This window comes from Pezoporus flaviventris, unplaced genomic scaffold (assembly GCF_033815535.1).
Source record: "Pezoporus flaviventris isolate CSIRO_AGI_PZ_B2104156 unplaced genomic scaffold, CSIRO_AGI_Pfla_v1 ptg000066l, whole genome shotgun sequence".
In the NCBI taxonomy this organism is placed as follows: Eukaryota; Metazoa; Chordata; class Aves; order Psittaciformes; family Psittacidae; genus Pezoporus; species Pezoporus flaviventris.
Window position 1 is genome coordinate 19,374,792 of NW_026892614.1, and position 18,674 is coordinate 19,393,465.

The following is an 18,674-nucleotide window of genomic DNA, read 5'->3' on the forward strand; positions in this document are numbered from 1 at the left end:
TTCTGTTCTGCTTCTGCTCTTCCCTCTTTCTTTCTAGCACTTTTCACAAGCAAGCCCTTGATAAGAGTTATCTCCTGATTTGTTATTATGAGTTATCCTGCTTCATAACAATGTAAAATAAGACTTTTGAGGAAAACAGTGTCTGATGGCCTTGTTTGGTAGACTTATGTTTAGGCTTCCCAATGCAGTTAGACAATTAATGACATTTCCTAATCTAGCTGATATCATTCAATGAAACTGTAAAAGAATATCAGCTTTATCTAAACACATTGACTTTATCTGAAGTCTTTGTCTTGTTGGGAAAGTTCTTAGAGGCTGTACTCAGTGTATGTGCTGAAAAGGGCACTGCTCTGTACTGTGGAAGATTAGAACACGGCCCTAGACAAGGCCATTCTTAAATCATTGCCTGAGTAAGCTTATAGCAGCTTTTCAGTATTCCCTCATCTGTTTTCACATCTTTGGTCTAGTTTTCTAGTTTTTCACATCCTTTTTTTTTCAGTTTTCACAGCTTTTGACTGTGGTTGAGTCAGAACTTGGTATTTTATAATGATGGAAGATCTAATTCACCAGCTAGGACCAAGGTTACGGTGGACATACACCAAGTAAAACAAGAACTCAAAATACAAATCACCAGAGCAAACCAATGGTATTTCATTGTTAGTCAATGAATTTTCAGTAGCACTTTTTTATGTGGGAGGAATATGATCTGACTTCCCTGCTAATCTTGTTTCATTTGAAGGACCTACTAGAAATTTACCACAAATGATTTAACCTCAAAGCACCTTACCAGTAAATCTAGAGTGAAAGACTCTTCAGTGTTTCAAACCTTGTTACTGAGTCCTGGGCTCTTTTATTTCAGTGTCAGTCTTCACACTTCAGTCTGTTCTTCTCGCAGGAGCTTTTGGCTCTGTGGTTTCTTTGTTGACAGCCATCTTTGAGCTAGCCATCATCCTTTGGTTCTGTGTGTTATGCCAATACTGGGATGGCATGCAACATGAACCTGCTCTTGCTGACCTCACTGTGTTTGCAGTGAGCATTCTGTCAGACAAGCAGATGTAAGTATGATGGTAGCAAACACAGCCCCCCTTTATAAGGCAGGCTTTGGAAATGAAAATATTTCCACATGTATTTGTTATTTCAGAATTATTTTCTGACAGTTCCCTCTCTTCTCCTCCTGCTTTATATTTGTCAGCAATCTCCCAGGCTGTTACCTGTTGATATTACCCATGTACTCCAACAATATCACCCTCTCTTTCCAAGTATGATAATCTATCATGTTTTATGCTCCAGTAATTCCACTTTTCCAATCACTTTTTAAGTTCTGGAGGTGACGTGTTTCTTTTTCCTGCATCTGGGACCTCATCTATAACATGATTATCTAAATGTAAGTTGTAGCTCAGCACAGAAGAATTCGATAATGGAAAAAGATGGCCTCCTGCTCCCTCACCTGCAGTAGCTGAAAACAGTTGTGGTTCCTCTACTGTGGAAAGTACAAGCTAATACAAGATATGTAAAGACGACTCGCCATGGCAAAAACCTGCAGGTATCTCTTGTGGAGTTGAAGTGAATAAATGAGACTTCTTAAATCTGGAAGACTTACTGCTCTAACAAGTAGTATTTTTATGCTGAGACAATAAGCAACTTTTTCTAATTCAGTAGTTATTTTGACTAATTCATTAGTTCTCTGTATGGCTATAAGTTGTCCTCTCTTCAATCTTGCTTGTCTCGAGGTACCTGATAAATGCCTATTCTGCTTCATTTTTCCTGGCTCTGTGTAGTGTGACTTCTTTCACTTCTAACTGAAGGACACCAAAATGAAAATGCCTTCTACAGCATCACACCTGAAAATTAAAAAACTTCATACCAAATCAGTTTTATTTAAAGCAGCAAGGCTCAACCTAAATTTTCTTTCTTCATATTCCTGTCGTGGGAAAGAAGCAATGCAAGATATTTCTTGCATAATGTGCTATTTGTAGAGGACTAAAATGTATGGTATACTTTATTCAGTTGATTCTTCTATCACCTCGTCTTGCTATAATTTATGTATTCTCTTCATGTATAAACATTTATTTTCATAGCCAAATTCATAAATATGTTTAGGCTGATATTAAAAATCTTCTAGATAAGCATTTTATTTCCATTACATTTGTCTGTAAAACATTTTAAGATATCTGAAGTAGAAGAATAAAAGATAAAGTTACTTACATATAAAATCATTTAGCAGAAAAGTAGCATTTGGGTTTTTTAATAATAGATACCACATGTCCCTGTGTGGTTTATATTCACAAGTTGCTGAAGGAGACAGGGTAGAGAAAAATAAATATCTATAGCAGTGTATAGGTATATGAAGGCCCAGTTAAGCCATTACAAGATTAATGCCAAATAGCAATATTGTGTAAATGGTTCAGTTAAAGATTCACATTATATTATAGTAATAGATTGCACATGTAGATCATCAGACAAGAAAGAGATCACCAAACTACATTGTTTTGAATCTGTAATATATGAACTTGAGTCAGTGGAAATAATTCCAGATTTTCCTTACCCTTTTTTTCAGTCAGAACCTGAGTTAAATGAAGAGAACACAAGTAAATATGACTGTGAATGTGCTAAGAAATATGGGTCAGATTGACATGAAATGACAACTGTCTTGAAGAGTTTTCTGGCAGTATCTTATTTACTGACATGAAATTTAGAGATAGAATAAGTGTTATCACAGGGAAGAAAAATCTTACAGTTCAGCTTTACTGAAGTGAATAAAAACCATGGTGGAAAATATACTAGTGATTAATATTGATATTTTGAGATGGTCATTTCCTTAGCAGCTGAAGTAGAGTAATACTAGGAAATACCAGGTATGTTCTCTCCCAAAATAGGATGGAAGGTTGATGCCACACAATAGGGAAAATAGTTTTCTCTGTATGTTATTTGCCTTAACTTTCACCTTCAAAGTGTTCTAATGTGCATTCAAGCATCACAGCATGAGCTCTGAAACAGGTACTATTGGAGCTGATGCTTTCTGATGTGCTAGCACTAACTCATATTTTAAGCCTTTGGTAAAACTACTTGGAGGGATTTCTGCATCTTTTCTTCTTCCTGCTCCACACAAAGCAGTAATGAGGAGACTGACCCTGTGTTTGATGGTGGGCAGCAGTACTGAAAGCTTGATCAATCCTCTTGGCAGTGTTTTGTTATCTTAGTGCTACATGAGGTGCACTATCTCATGAGCATGGCCAAGAGAAGACAGTAATGGCTGCAATGACTCTGAGTAAACAGGGTAGGAGGCATGCAGCCTCTGCAGAGTTTACAAATCTTATGCTAAGGATCAAGCTGGAGTGAAGTATGGGTGGAGTACACAGTAGAAAACTCGTCATGGATTGAAAGATGAGAGATGTATGGCATATATTTTGCTGTGAGTGTCCAAGGACTTAAAACAGTTGTATTGAAGGCTTAAAGTCTTCTGCTACAGAGATTAAGCAAGGGAGAAAGCATGGGATGACATACACAGTGGCTGAATGATGCTTTGAGAGAGAAAAGTTTCTCAACACTGAAGACAGCTAAGAAACGGGCCAATATTGTGCTCAAAAAGATACAACAGATAAATGAACCAAAAGAGATCTGATAATGTAGTTAGTGAGTAAAGCTATATTTATAGAGAACCTCAGCTGTTTGTTGCTCTGACACTGGCCTGACTGGCCCAGCCTGTCCCCTGGTGTCATGGTCCCTTCCAGGCCAAGCCCAGGGAAAAAAATAATACCAAAATTAACCACCAAAACAAAAATTTCTATTTGCATATATTTATTTTCACCAAAATAATTACATATTGTTGTATTATGCAATTGAGTATCTTCAGTGAGATTGGAGTGTGTGTTCATCTGAAAATCTTCATTTGCCATAAAGAGAACTTTTTTTCCTATAAATAATATAAAAAAGTTATATCTGAAACACATATGACACTCTTTTGAGTCAAAAAATAAATTCAGATAGACCAAAGACAACATAGAACATAAAGCACCTTCCTCCAATGCATTTAAGGAAATGTTTTTATCTTCTGAGATAGAACAGTGACACCAGGGTGTTCACTCTATCTTCTGCACATAGCTGTTAAAAGTTTTACATGTGTATGTGGACTCTTTAGACATAAAAGTACTTTTATTGTTCAAATTACTATTTGCTTGCTATAATACACAATTGTCAAGGCCCGTATTTGTCACAAATTTTTAATGGGATCAATAAATACTTAACGTTATTCCTATTCCAGATAACAGCAGCTGTAAAAAAAAAAAATTAAAAGAAACAGAAACAAAAACAAACCAAAATCAGTTTCTTAGTGTCACTTCTTGCTTAGTAGTGTTAGAATGATAGAATCTAAGTAAGAATCTAGTTCCCATTCCCTTGAGGACAATCCTTCAAGGTGACCATGAAATACTAACAAACTATAGAGGAAAGATAAGTAGAAGGTGTTAGTGGTGAAATAATTACAACAAATTAAAGAAAGTTTAGGATAAAAAACTACTATAAAAAATGAACGTTAGTCTAGATTTCAAACCTATTGACAAAAATTCCAGTTGGAATAAGAAAAATATATTTTCTGTATCACTGACTTCCAAGCACAGGTGCTGAGGGAGGTCAGAGAGGCTGTGCAGGCAGAGGCTAGGGCAGTAATGTGAGGCAGGGGCTGCCCCATGGTAAAGTGACTGTCATGTTGAAGTGTGTGGCCAAGGTGACTATTTCAGGTAGTCAATGACTCCCCACAGAGCAGCTGGCGCAGGGGCTGGTGAGGAGAAAAGATATCCCCTGACTTGACTAGGTAGCATATAGGACCTGGTTCAAAATGCCACTGTCAAAACACTGCTGAGCAGTAGCTACTGTAATACAGATTTGTACAGGAGTAACAAATTTGTGGACAATTGCACATAATGTCTAGACAGGAACTCCTTAAAAGTGAGGAGTTTTGGGTTTTTTTTTAAAGAGAGAAGCTGAAGATAAAACAGCTATTAGGAGGTACAACAGAAATCTGTTAAATCACAAGTGGCACAGACAGGCTGGTCAGAGCAGATAGTTCATACTGTGTTTTTTCCAATACAAGAATTAAGGACATTAAAAGATCTAGGAGTAGGAGCCCTAAACAACTTAAAGGAGGGTATTTTCAGGAACTATTTAATTAAGCTGTGAAACATTGTTAAAGAACTGTTGTATGGGCTCCAGTGTAGGTTAGATATATCTGTTGAAGAGAACCCATTGACAGTTAACCAAATACTCTCTAGCTAGTACTTTATCTGCAAGACAAGCTTTCCTGTCCTGCACCACTGCGAAGTACTTATTAACATCACCTGATCTGCACAGGGTTATTTCACTTTCTCCCACAGATGCAGACAACTTTTAAAAATGCAGACTGCTGGAGAATCACATTGGTTTTGTGCAACAAATGAAGTGTCACATTTTCCTTTGTTCCTTTTTTTTTAATCATGGAATAATGTGCTTATCAGTTCCCCATGTACTGCAGCTTGTCTTTACAGGGAAGAGTCATCAGGTGCTGTTATAAAGAAGAAAGAACATACGTATTTTTATCTGTGGACTGGGAAGCATTAATCATTTCTTTCAGCTGCTAGCTGTTCATTCTTATTCATCCTTCTGGATGTTCATCTCATGCTGAATGTTAAGTTTGTCTGCTCTGTGAACTAATCTATGGACAGTTGTCCAAATTCTGAAACATTTCAGGGCATGGCCAGACACAGGGGAAAAGGGGTAAGAAGCTAAAAGTCCTAGAGCACCTATTCAGTTTGCGTGCATCCAGATTGCCCTGCTGCATATTACTGCCTCTTCAGATCTACTGCCCTGGCTGCATGCATAGTGACCCTTAACCCAAACTTGTCATAATAGTCTGGGTATGTTTAAGCACTATAAACAATGTGCCTTGTCTCACCTGAATCACTTTGCAAGGACTGGGTTACACACATGGTTAGAGTGGAAGCATGTTTTGAACATGCTCCCTGAAACTTTGTTCCTCTCTGGTTCTCCATGTCATTATTGTAAAGGGTCTTGAGGTAAGGGTAAGGAATGGCTTTAGAGAAGAGTGTTCTTTTTTTTCTGGGCTACATCTACCCTAAAAGTTTATGGTATGTATTACTGTTGACAAATTCCCTGACAGTCCCACAGTCCCCAGCAGGTGCATGTACACAGATGCCACATGTATGTAGACATCACACACGATCATTCTGCCTAATGCTTCCAGGGTGTCCACAGACCTGCTTGCAGCATCCTGCCCTGGGGAGCTGCTCTGCCGATTTGTAATTCAAACAGTACAGTAGATCACTGTCCTAAGAGTAGCAGACTGCGCTCACCTACCACCTGCATGAGTAGATGTGACTAGCCTGGGACTGGAGTTTCAAAGACAAAAACAGGGACAAGGAGAAGGGCTGTCACAGATAAAGGTTTCAATGGAGTGAGGGAATTAAGAAGACAGAAGGGTAACGTCTTCCTTTTCCAGAGTCTTTTCTGCATTTACACAGCAACATTTTAATGTAAAGAGAAAGAGGCACATGTATAGAAGGAGTATTTATCCTTCTGAGATCTCTTCTCTATGTGAATTCCCATCCAGTCCTCAGTCTTAACCTACCTCTTCCTTATTGCAGGACTGGCAATCTTTCAACAAAGGAGGGGAAGGTTGTATTTTTCTTTCCCCAGTTAGCTATTAAGTGTGCCAGTGGAAACTTGGCGGGAAGCTGAAGACGCTGCTTCTGCCTGTGGCAAGAGGTCTTAGTTCCTGCTGAATTTGGAGCTCCATGGAGGCCAGAAGCAAAGGCATCTCCCAGACATCTCAAAGTGCCACAGCTCTTTGACTGCCCAGACCTCCCGTATTCTGTCTGTGTCATAAACCTGACACAGCCCAATCCCTTCCTTGCTATTGTCTTCCTCTGTACTCTGCAGCTTGGCTATAGTTGGGCAAGTGGCCCTGAAAATTAAACTCCACAAAACACCTACGCCAGTACCTTAGCATACAGCTGAAGGAGGCAGTCAGCTGGATTGGTGTGGCTGGGGTGTAGCCCCAGTCCTGCCTTTTGTGAGGCACCTTTCTTTTTTAATGTTTATCCAACACTGATTGTTACAAAACACAAAGACCACACAGGGAATACATATTCTCAGAGAACAGCTAAATATTAAGTGCGTGCCTGGTACAGCAAGTGTTGGGACTAACTTTCTCATAGATTCCTTGAATAACTATAAACCTGACATTTTGGGGATAAGCCAGCCCCACCCTTCATAAGTAAGGCAAAAGCCTTCTGTGAGTTGACAACATCCCTATGTTTCCAGCTAGTCCTGTGCGTAAGGTACCAAATTATCCAAGGACCCAGAGAAATGCTGATGTTGCTGGAGATTACACAGCGTAGCCCCTTAACCACAGAGGAACTTGATGATTTAATATATACTTAAAGGTCTTGATAGACCAAAGCTGCGCCGTATGGTTTGGGGTATATATGGGGACTTACTCCCACACGTGGATTTCTTCCTCCGTTTCCCCCAGGGAGCAGCTCTTTTGCGCACTTAAACAACCTGGAAACCATTAAAACTCAATCCCAGTATGTAACATGAATCCTGCGTTTAGTGGGTTTGACTTTCAAAAATGTGGATACACACAGGCCCTGATGACTTCAATAGCATTTATGGGTACTTGGTGCTTGTATAAATGTCATACTATTTATAACATATTTCTGTGTCCTTTTTATATATTCTCTGTTGGCCTGTCTCTTTTCCACTGTGGTATCTTTGATTGACATAGTCACATCAGGATGTAGCATGTGTTTGAATAATTAAGAAAATACAAATAGAAGTTGTCTTTATTCTAGTCCATATTTTTCCATTGCTCAGCCACCAAAGATAACAGTACTATTTCACCACTGCTTTTTACATTCTGTGGAAGAAAAATACTTTTAATTTTGCAGTGGCTTTTTAAACCTCCCACATCCAATTATTTGTCCCTAAAGTTTCCCCCCTAAGCATTAGAAAATTGTTTCAGCTATATCCAAACTCATGCCAACTTCCTGGCTTCTTGGCCGCAACCCATCAGCAAGTGCTCTACTAAGAACCACTTTGAGGCTCTCCTTGAACCTCTTCTTCTTGCTGCTTCCTACGAAGAAGTAGACAAGGGGGTTGATGCTACTGTTAACGGTGGAGAGAACAATGGTGACGTGGTTCTGCTGGCTGAGCAAAGACGACCAGTGATGGTAATTCAGAAGATACAACAGCCTCATAGGCATGGCGAAGATGAGGAAGACAATGACTGTGGCCACAATGATGATGTAGAGCTTTGACGAATGAGGTCTCAGGGAGTTACGATGAATCCTGATAACTAAGATGAGGCTGGACAGAATCATTAGAGGAATGAAGATCATGAAAGTCAGGATCCATGTGAAGATGAGCAGTGCTTGGCAGTGGTTGCCATCGTCAAATTGTTCCTTTGTTGAATCATCTTTGCATGTTAGGTATTCAGCTACTGTCATCAGAAAAGAGAGAGTCCACAGAATTGCACACACAATTGCCGATTGGTGCTGTGACCTGTGGCAGCGGTACCAGATGGGGTAAACAATAGACAGACACCTCTCAATACTGATGGCTGTCAGGAGATAGAGACCAGTATTGTATCCAAGAAGGAAGACAATAGATAGTGTGGTGGTTATGTAATAGTAAAAACCATACGCAAATCCAAAACCAGCAATGTACTCAATTGACAGAACAAAGGTACAAAACAGTAAGGAGATATCAGCAATGGACAGGTGTGTGATGTACGCAGTGAATGGGTTTCTTTTGATCTGGAAGCAGAGGCACCAGAGGACAATTCCATTTTCACAAAAACCCAGGAAGGAGATGATCATAATTACCCAAAGTGGGGTCAATATCTCCCAGACCCTTTCCTGTGTAGAAATGTTTCTGTGCATTGAGATGTTCTCTGTGCCTTCGCTGGGATGAAACGTTATGTTTGACTCATCCATGAGGAAAGGTCAAGTTTGGATAGCACAGATCTTCCTTCTGTAAATATGTATAAAAATATACTGTGAGCATTGTTGTGCTCCTACCCTCCCCCTTTTCTTTCTGTTTTGTGGACCCACAATTTCTGGTCACATCTGAAAGCCTTAGCAAACGGAAAACCAGCTTTCATATACTGATGCTAGCTGAAACCCAGTTGGAACTACTCTTGGCAATGTTAAATACTGCTAAGCCCATCATACTAGGAGAAATCCTGAGCTTTCTTCTCAGTGGGGTTCAGCATATGAGTGCTAAACCGCAGCTAAACAGATACTCTTAAAGAGCAATCAGACAAGCAGTGTGTCCATCAGCATTGCAACCTTTCGTGATATAGCGGCCACAGATAGCATTGGTGGTTCTTTTTAGAGGCCTGGATTGCTGCGAAACAGGTCTATTCAGCTCCCGTTGAAGCTAATGATATGAATTTTAAGTTTAATGTGTATTTCAAGTGAATTTGCCTCATAAGTTTTTTGGTTTAAAAAAAAATAAATTGATACCAACATCATTTTTCCAGGAAGGGTTTTAATTAAGTAAAAGTAATACTCAGTTACTCAGCGTTGTATTCCCTCCTAGTACAGAGGTGGAGGGAATGCAAATGCCACATTTATCACAGCATAACATACTTTAACCAGGTTTACACACTCTGAATACTTATCACAACTTCAAATATCCTGCAAGCATTACAAATCCAATCCATCACAAGGAGAAGTAGTTGCTCAGGTTCCCTTCCATTGTTGTAATGGTTTTAACTGCTGTTTTGCTGAGTTATCCTTTTGTATGTCTCCTTTTAATACATAACAGAGAATTAGCAGCAGTTGCTTCAGTTGTTTTTCATATGAATATTTCATGCTCCCTTCTCTGTTAAGTTCCTGACTGCCCCTGTGGTGATAGAGTCACATTCAGGACCCTTGCTGCTTTACTGATGTTAACAGGGACTAACCGTTGACAGTCATCAAGCTGACTTGGTTGATTCATCCATATAAGCAGCCTTGTTCATTAAACGCCATAATGAGAATTTACCCATATCCTTGAACAGTTAAGAACATCAAATGCAAGGTAAAGAAGTTTTACTGGGGCAACTTTTGCAGTTATTATTTAAACAGAGCCATTCACCCCAGTCATAAATATTCCTTCATGAGGCCTTAAGACAAGATATCACAGTCTGAAAAACAGCGTTCAGTAAACAGCCTATGAAGCCTCAGGGCTTGCTGGCATTTAAACCTGCACTAAAACATTACTGATTATCCCACCTGCATGTTGACCATGCCACTGTCTCAGACACAGTCAGAGGGAGCAAACAACATAGCTGGGAAATGTGGTAGAGCAGTGAGCATGAATGCAATAAGTAAATGTAGTGACCAGAATGAGTGGCAAGCCTCTCACAAGCAGTGTTCTGCAAAAACTGCAGAGAGAAGGTACTCAAACACTGTGCTGCTGGAAGTGTAGTAAAGCTTTGAAGAGAGAAGGAGAGGAGAAGCTATCTATTTTGAGAGTTAAAATTAATACAAAAGGAATAAAATAATTAGAAGACTCAAGTATGAAGGAAAGACTCGAGTATGAAAAGACCCAAGAAAATTCTTGATTCATATAATTGTATAAATAGAGCATTTCTCTCTGAAGAGTAAAAGAAAGAAGAAAAAGTTCTGGACTTACTAAGGTCATTCCCACATGAGAGCATTCAGAGATGAGAATGGAATGAATCCTCGCCTTCCAGATTCATCCATGGTCTGTTCAGATTTCCCTGAAGCTGGTGAAGAACTTCCTTGAAGAAGCTGAAGTTTACCTTCTCCAACCATTTGCCTTTGGTAAGAGCAGGAGCAAATAGCGACTCTGACCATGACTCAAAAAGAAGTGTGCAGTTCTCCCATTGCTCCAGATGTCTGAGGCATGCCAAATAAAGGGCCCCAGGCTCATCATCTGAGGTTGTGCTTCAAATGGCATCACTCAGTAACTGGCAAATCATCTAGCTGAAAGCCTGGGAGTTAACTCTTGTGGGAACTGAATGGCAGTAAGTGGAAAGTTGTCTTGAGCTGCTACAATACCAAGAGACACAGTTTAAGCAAACAAATGCAAAGTGAGTAGGAAATCTATTTGGGGATGATTCTGATGATAAGATCTGAAGGAAACAAAAATCTCAATTTAGAACTGTGCCACCACATGGCATCTAAAATAATACAAGTTGATGCATAAATTTATCTTACATTTTTTAATATGAGAAAACAAAGTGAGAAAGAGGGAGAGGGAGAATGAAAGAGAAGAAAGAAAGAGAAAAAAAGATAAAAGGTGAGAAAGAAAAGAATAAGGAATGAAGGGAAGGAAGGAAAAATAATTCACAGAATGAAAAAAAAGAAAGAAACCACAGAGCAAAGAGAACAGGCACATCATTGTGCTAGTTTTATATATCCATTTCTCTTGGTAAAAACTGTACCTTGAGATTATTCTACTAAAACAAAACAACCCAGCAATGTGAACCAAATATCTTTTTAAACTGTCTCCCCTGAAAAGTTCAAACAGGCCTAGGAGTAGATAAACTCTTGGAAAAGTCCCCTGAGGATGTCCCCTGCTTTTGCCCCAAGTATTAGGTTGTTTTTATATTCAGATACTAGCAGAACAAACATTCTTAGCCAAAAAAGGAGAGAGTTTTCTTGGTCTTCTCCTCTAGATGTTTCACTAAAACTACCAAATCCCCAAATGGGAAAAACTACTAACTAATGTGAGAAATAAATGACCCCAAAGGGAGGGTCAGAATAAAGTTAGGAAAGAAACAAAGTCAAATAAAACAACTTCTAATTGCTTTTTGTTGGCTTAAGTTGTAACTTTACGATCAACATGTACCTTACGTTCAAAAGCTATGGGACAAAAAACTTTAAGCTACCTCTGAAAAAGAAAAACCCTGTTCCTTTCCCATAAAATGAAATATGCGTATGAATAATGAGAAGGGTCATTGTAGGAACACATTAACATTTCAAGACTGACCAGGTACTTGGGCTCGTAGCCCACTGTGCAAATGCAATCCGAAGCCAGGGATGCTTTGGCCTTTGTGTCTCCAGAGGGCTGGTGGCTGGTGATACCTCCCTCACACGCACAGCACCTCCGTCATGACCGGTCCCTGGGGCATCATCAGTCATCATCTACATGGCCATGGCAGCAGCGTGAAACTTGGTCTTGAGGGAATAGGTCACAAACACAGCTTATCCTTCAGGAGAGGAAGCTTGGATAGCACATGGTGACCCCATGCCTGCTGACCGTTGGAGTGTTTATATCAGATGCTGCCAAGGGATGGAGTGGCTATTTCTGAATCAGTTTAACTGTTCAGATACAGAACAAGGAGTCTACAATAAGAAAACATGGAGCCCACAGTATATGGATACTCTGTTAATTTCAGTCTATACTGAATATACAGTAAGATGTGACATGAATGATAGTTTATCCCAAAACTTTTCTCTCCAGCACTAACCTGGTGGGACAGAGCAGCTTCGCAGTGCATGTAAATGGAATATACTAACATTTTCAAATATCCTGTATTTACAAAGCTAGCAGTGTTACCTTTTTATCTTTTTTATTTTTAATTTTATCATTTTCATATTTTATATCTCCAATTCCTGGAAGCATAAGGCAATCTGAAAAGAACATGCAATTCATTCACTAAACATGACCCAACAATTTAGGATTATATAAGCCATTTTAGAGGGATTGATACAGGAGCCAGTATATAAAAGAGCCTCTGAGTACCTGGGAGTCAGATCTCCTAATTATATCCTTACACAAGCCATAACAGAAATCCTTAAGGGATGAGCTTTGGCAGCACTTTCGGGCAGTGCAATTTTTCCTGATGGCCATTCAGTTATTACTGCTCTTCAGCTGAAATTCATTCCATAATTACTCAGCTCAAACAAAGGTTAGGAACTGAGATGAGGTTTCAGAGGAGTGTGGACTAAAGAGCTGGGCTCAACCAACCAACAGAGGGTTGAAGGGCACACTGGAAAATAGATCCAGTAAGGTTCACAGATACTAGATGAGGCAGAATGACATATAGTTATGTGAGATGAGAGTATCATTAAAGTAAGAGTTAGGCTTAGGGTAAACCTTAGGGTTAAAGTTACCCTAAGCCAAAACCCACCACAGAACTCGCTAGACATCTTTTATCCTACTCATGTCATAATGATCCTAGCATACGCACAGTTCCCTAAAGGGTGGTAACTGATGGACTGTGGTTTATATGCAACAGGTATAAGAGCTGGATTTATTGTTGGCTTCTGCAAAGCAAGCTTAAAGTATGCATCACCAGCCAGTTTTGAGGCCAGCAGGAATCATCTGCTCATAGTAAAAGTAAGGCTATGGTTGAAGTTAAGATTTAAGAAAACAGAAGATAAAGACTAACAAGATTAAGTCCAAAATAAGGGTTAGGATGAAGACTCCTTAGTGGCTACTTAGTTGTTATAAAGCCGGTTGTAAATTGAAATCATGGTGGTGTGTTTTTGTGAGAACAGTAGGGAACAGCAGGCTTCAAAAGCAAGGATTACTGCTTAATCCCAAAACCCTACTGAGAGATTTTGACAATCAAAGTTGATAGAGGTGAATTAATCATATTTTTTTCTGAGTGGTGAAGACCCACCGCATATTGTTTATGAAAATGGATTTAGGGTGTGTGGCAGAGGGCCTGAAAACCAGAGAAAACCCATTAAAAGCCTTATCTGAGGTAAGAATAAGGTGGCTAGTGAGAGATGGGCGATTTACAGTTAGCATACCCTAGGCCCCTAAAAATAGTTTGGTAAGGCTATTTTCAGATATCTTTTCTGTTCTTAGCCAGAGATATTTTTGGATGATTCATGCATTTTAGGTTCTGCTCTGAAACGCTTCATGAGAAAAGGGTTGATAATAGCAGACAGAAAGCTAGGGGTAGATGGGCCCAAAACCAGTGTGTTGGGCTCTGGAAATCCCTGTCTGTCCCATTACCGCATCACCCAGGTTGGTGAAAGTTGGAAGAATTGTTTGCCTGTAACTCCATGGACTGACTGTCAGGTGAGCACAGGTGGATCTGGAGATGTTCCTGCTCTTGACTTGAGCCGCATGTTCATCTTTCCCACCTGCACAGCTCTGGTGGCATGCCAGCGATCAGCACTCAGGGGTGATGCCACGTGTCAGGAGCTCTGCAGCACCAGAGTGAGGTGGGTGCTGCCCAGACACGTTTCTGCTGGCCAGGAGAACAACTCCAGGCTGTCTTCACTTGTGCAACCCCACAGCCAGAGGGGAAATCAGACCATTTGGGTACAGAAGCTGCCAGATGCATTCATGGCCACATTTAGCTGCCTGGGTGCAGCACATGTGGTGTTCTGCATCTGACTTGTACCTCTGTGTCCTGTCACAGTGCTGGAGGGGGGAAGCAGCCAGAGGACAATTGCAGGGAGTTTCCCAAGTCAGAGAAGGGTGGGGAGAAGAGGGAGAGTGCTAGGAAGCAAGGAGATGTGAATGATGCTGTGAGCTTGGGAGAAACTGATATAAAATAACAAGGTTTTCTATTGCCCATCTTTCTGTGGGTTTGGGGGCTGAAGGAGGAAAAAATATTAAAAATAAATATATAAAATTTTAAAATGTATGAAAATGAGTGGAGAATGTATTGCTGGACAAGGAGAAGAATAAATGTCTTTATTAAAACCAGTAAGTGTTTACCTCTCAATGAATCTCCATGACATATTTCTGTATCTATTGTTTTAGAAGTGTCCTTTGCAAGTGGAAATGTGTTCCTCCTCCCTTCCTGCCTCCCACCAGGTCACAGAGAGGGGAACCTGAGCCTTAATGAAGTACAGAGCAGCTGTCTTCTTTCTTCACAACCCTCTTCTTTCTTCACAAACCAGCCTCACTTCTTTCTGTACTCCGATCCACTCTTGGTTATGCTTCGGCTGAATCTTTGGCCACTGGCATTCAGTTCCCTGCAAAGCCTCAGCAACATCTCCCTCTTAATGATACATCACCATGAGTCCTTCACAAAACCTTGCTTATTCAGGCAGCTTCTATCTTCAGCCACGCTGAATGTGAGGTCTCCTCTGTCCTTGGGTTTCAGAGGCTCTTTAACTGTCTGTAGACCTACCCTTTAGCCCTAACATGTATTACAGGTGGCAGCTCTTACCTTGGGGACAGAAATTTACCCTTGCTAAAATCACTCTTGAGTCTTACTTCCTTCTTGGTCCAGTTACCAATTGCACAAACGCTAGCACCAAACCCAGCATCATGACATATCACAAGAGAAAATGCACCTGCCTGATGGCAGCCCCACCAGCTACCAAGCATTCGGGCAACCACTGCTATGTAGTGTAAGGCAATAGAGGAATGAGTATTTGTATTCCACATTTTCATTTTATACACGTAAGATAATACAGGAAACCATTAAGAAGAGAACAGGATAAGAATGGAAGAAATAACTCAGCGTGTATGATTAACTAGTCTATGCAGTTTAGACCATTTTAGCTTTAGTCATGCAAAGCAGAAGTTCCAGGATTAGAAAATATGAGAGATGTGACAGAGATGAGTCAGAGCTTTCCATGATAAAAGATTAGAAGAAAAAGTGTGAGTGCCAAGTAGCAAGTAAACTTAGCTTTTGTTTTGTTTCGGTTGAGATTAGGTGGTGTGGTTATATCCACTTACCTCACAGAAACTAAGGCATTTTGTGTTACTGATAATGGAAGAAGGCTCTGGTACCATGGTGCTCTATCCTTCAACCTGTGTTGTTCTTGGAGATTCCCATCAACAGATATCCAAATCCTTCCTGAAACAGAATTGTTGGTCAGACTAAGCTGTATGAAGTGTCTGCTCTAGAAAGAAAGATTGTCCTGAAATGATCTTTGTTCCTGATTGTACTACTCTGCCTGCCTTCTTTCTTTTACCCCTCTTCTTATTTTTATTGTGTATCACACACTCATCATTTACATGCATTTCCAACCTATCACAGAATTTAGCCATTATTCTTTATTTGCTCTCAGACTTCAGGAATAGTTGGTTAAGTAAAATGCTTGATGCCTGTTCCTGTGAAACCTTAGTCTCTTTAGTTGGGTTTGCTGAACAGTCACGATTTTTCACTGAAGTCTGCTTCTCCACCTATCCCCCTCCACTCTTCTGCATACAAGAGAAAGAGCTGTGGTGCTGAGGATCCCTTGTATTGCAGAATTATTTAAAAGGATGATAACTGCTGCATGGAGGCAAAAAATCCAAGTAGATGACATAGGAATTGCTGACAGCCTTTTCTGAACACTCTTGGACTCAGTCAGGATAGGTCTGTGAGTCCTTAGGGCAATATCTTTACAAGTCATCTAATAGCATGCTTGCAACTGTAACTATCATGTTGGGATGTAATTAGGTAATAAGCAATAAAAACCAAGAGCTTTGTAGGGACATGACTGAAAGAGCTGTGTATTGCTATGTGATGCTGGGATTTAATAAAGGAATTTCCATCTGAACTGTGAAAGTGGGCTAAAAGTCCATGGATTAATTTAGGATTTTAAAATCAAAAATTCACTGTGGATATCACATTGTGGTTCTGCAGGGAAACTGTAGCCCAGTTTTCTCATGTCTCATTTCTCCTTTACTGGATTGAACACCAAGCACCATGGAATACAACTTTGCAATACAATTCTCTTCTTCTCTTGCTGTCCGTCTGGGAGCCTGTCTGACAGAGATGAACCAGAGCAGAGTGCACGAAAACTTCATTTCAGAAGGGAAATACTTCTTTCAACTCTTGGATTTTTCTCAAATGTTGAATTTTTAAAATGAAGTATCTCAAGTAGCCAAACATTTCCCTTTGACCTAAGTTTTTCTATTTTTTTTGAACCACTTCTAATACTAGTCTCTTTTCAAAGACAAATCATAGGCTCAGGGATAATTTGTATTTTTAAGGTGATCTAGCTTGAACACAAATACGAAACAAGCTTATGCAGAAGATTTACTGCATAAAGCCACAAGGTCGCTGAATGAAAATGCTGAACTGTCTGTCTCTTCTATCCAGCGTATACAGAATCATAGAATAGTCAGAGTTGGAAAGGAACTTAAGATCATCAAGTTCCAAACCCCTGACATGGGCAGGGACACCTCACACTAGAACATATTGCCCAAGGTTCTGTCCAGCCTGGCCTTGAACACCGCCAGGGATGGAGCATTTATCACTTCTTTGGGCAACCCATTCCAGTGCTTCACCACACTTACAGTAAAGAACTTCCTCCTTATGTCTACCCTGAACTTCTCCTGTTTAAGCTTAAACCCGTTACCCCTTGTCCTATCACTACAGTCCCTAATGAAGAGTCCGTCCCCAGCATCCCCATAGGCTGCCTTCAGATACTGTAAGGCTGCTATGAGGTCTCCACACAGCCTTCTCCAGCTGAACAGCCCCAACTTCCTCAGCCTGTCTTCATACAGGAGAAGCTCCAGTCCCCTGATCATCCTCGTGGCCCTCCTCTGGACTTGTTCCAACAGTTCCATGTCCTTTTTATGTTGAGGACACCAGAACTGCACACAATACTCCAGGTGAGGTCTCACAAGAGCAGAGTAGAGGGGCAGGATCACCTCCTGCGACCTGCTGGTCATGCTCCTTTTGATGCAGCCCAGGATACGGTTGGCTTTCTGGGCTGCAAGTGCACACTGCCGTGTCATGTTTATTTTCTCATCAACCAACAAGGAATTCACCTACTACTTCAACCTCACCAACACAATAAGAAATGAGTTTGATTCTAATATAGTAAAAACAAGCAGTCTTGGCTTTTTTAGTTTTCCACCTTTTCCAGCTTTCTCCTTTATACCTGCAACAGAAATGGGACAAGATGCTCATCTGTGGAAATTCATCACGAAGCCATGGCAATCAGTGTCAGTAAACCAGGTAACAATTCAGCCCCTGCACGTGAACAAAAGCTGCTCTTTAGGACTCCAGTTTCAGGATTTCTGTCTCCCACAGTGATGTGGTGGTTCATCTTGCCGAAGGTTCAGCATGAACTCTATACTAGCTGTGTCAGTTTGCTTCCAAAACCAGTATTGACTTGTTCTCTTCTATTCATAGGTTTGTTTGGTCACAGCATTTGCTCTGTAGAACTGAGATAACACAAAATAGGTTAGCTGGTGAGCAACAACCAACTGAACTGCAGCTGCAGATAAAGAACCTGAAGTTCTGCATTTTTTAGGAATTCTGTTTCTTCTTCCTGCACCAAAGCATCAGGTTCCTTTATTCTGTGATGTGGAGAGGTCAAAGACATCTCCAGATTCTCCTTCTCCTTAACAGGGACTTCCATCAACTAAGATATGTTCAGACTCACTTGAAGCCTCAGTCTTTTGTTAACAAAAAATACTTTCCTCAGAATTCCAGAGACTATTGCTGCCTTTATTTCCTGCTGAACACATTTCCTAGGACTATGTTTTTCTATCTTGCCATGCTTTCTCTTTAACTTTTGCTATCAAGGACACATCTTTTTTCTTGCCCTACGAACAACACACCAGCATTTCTGTGTGGCACTTGGCCATACAGTCCACGCTGCTGACCTCAGTGGAGCCAGCCACAGGAAGGGCTTCAAAGGCATGTCCCAGGTAGGCTGTACTGTCTGCTTGTGCACCCACTGTGGCTGGAGTGGGGCTGAGCTGGCTGTGCAGGGGAGAGCCACGGTAACATAGAAATGTTC

General features: G+C 40.5%; 1 protein-coding gene across 1 annotated transcript; it reads right to left on the reverse strand.

The window, feature by feature from the left end:
• Positions 1-7,235: 7,235 nt before the first annotated feature.
• MAS1 (MAS1 proto-oncogene, G protein-coupled receptor) lies at positions 7,236-9,303 on the reverse strand. Its single transcript, XM_061470884.1, has one exon. It carries the CDS (start codon positions 8,988-8,990, stop codon positions 8,001-8,003), a length of 990 nt encoding a protein of 329 aa, XP_061326868.1. The 5' UTR covers positions 8,991-9,303; the 3' UTR covers positions 7,236-8,000.
• Positions 9,304-18,674: the final 9,371 nt, after the last annotated feature.

Bases quoted from the DNA above. Each gene is read 5' to 3' on its own strand.
- MAS1 (XM_061470884.1), bottom strand. From the start codon at position 8,990: ATGGATGAGTCAAACATAACGTTTCATCCCAGCGAAGGCACAGAGAAC.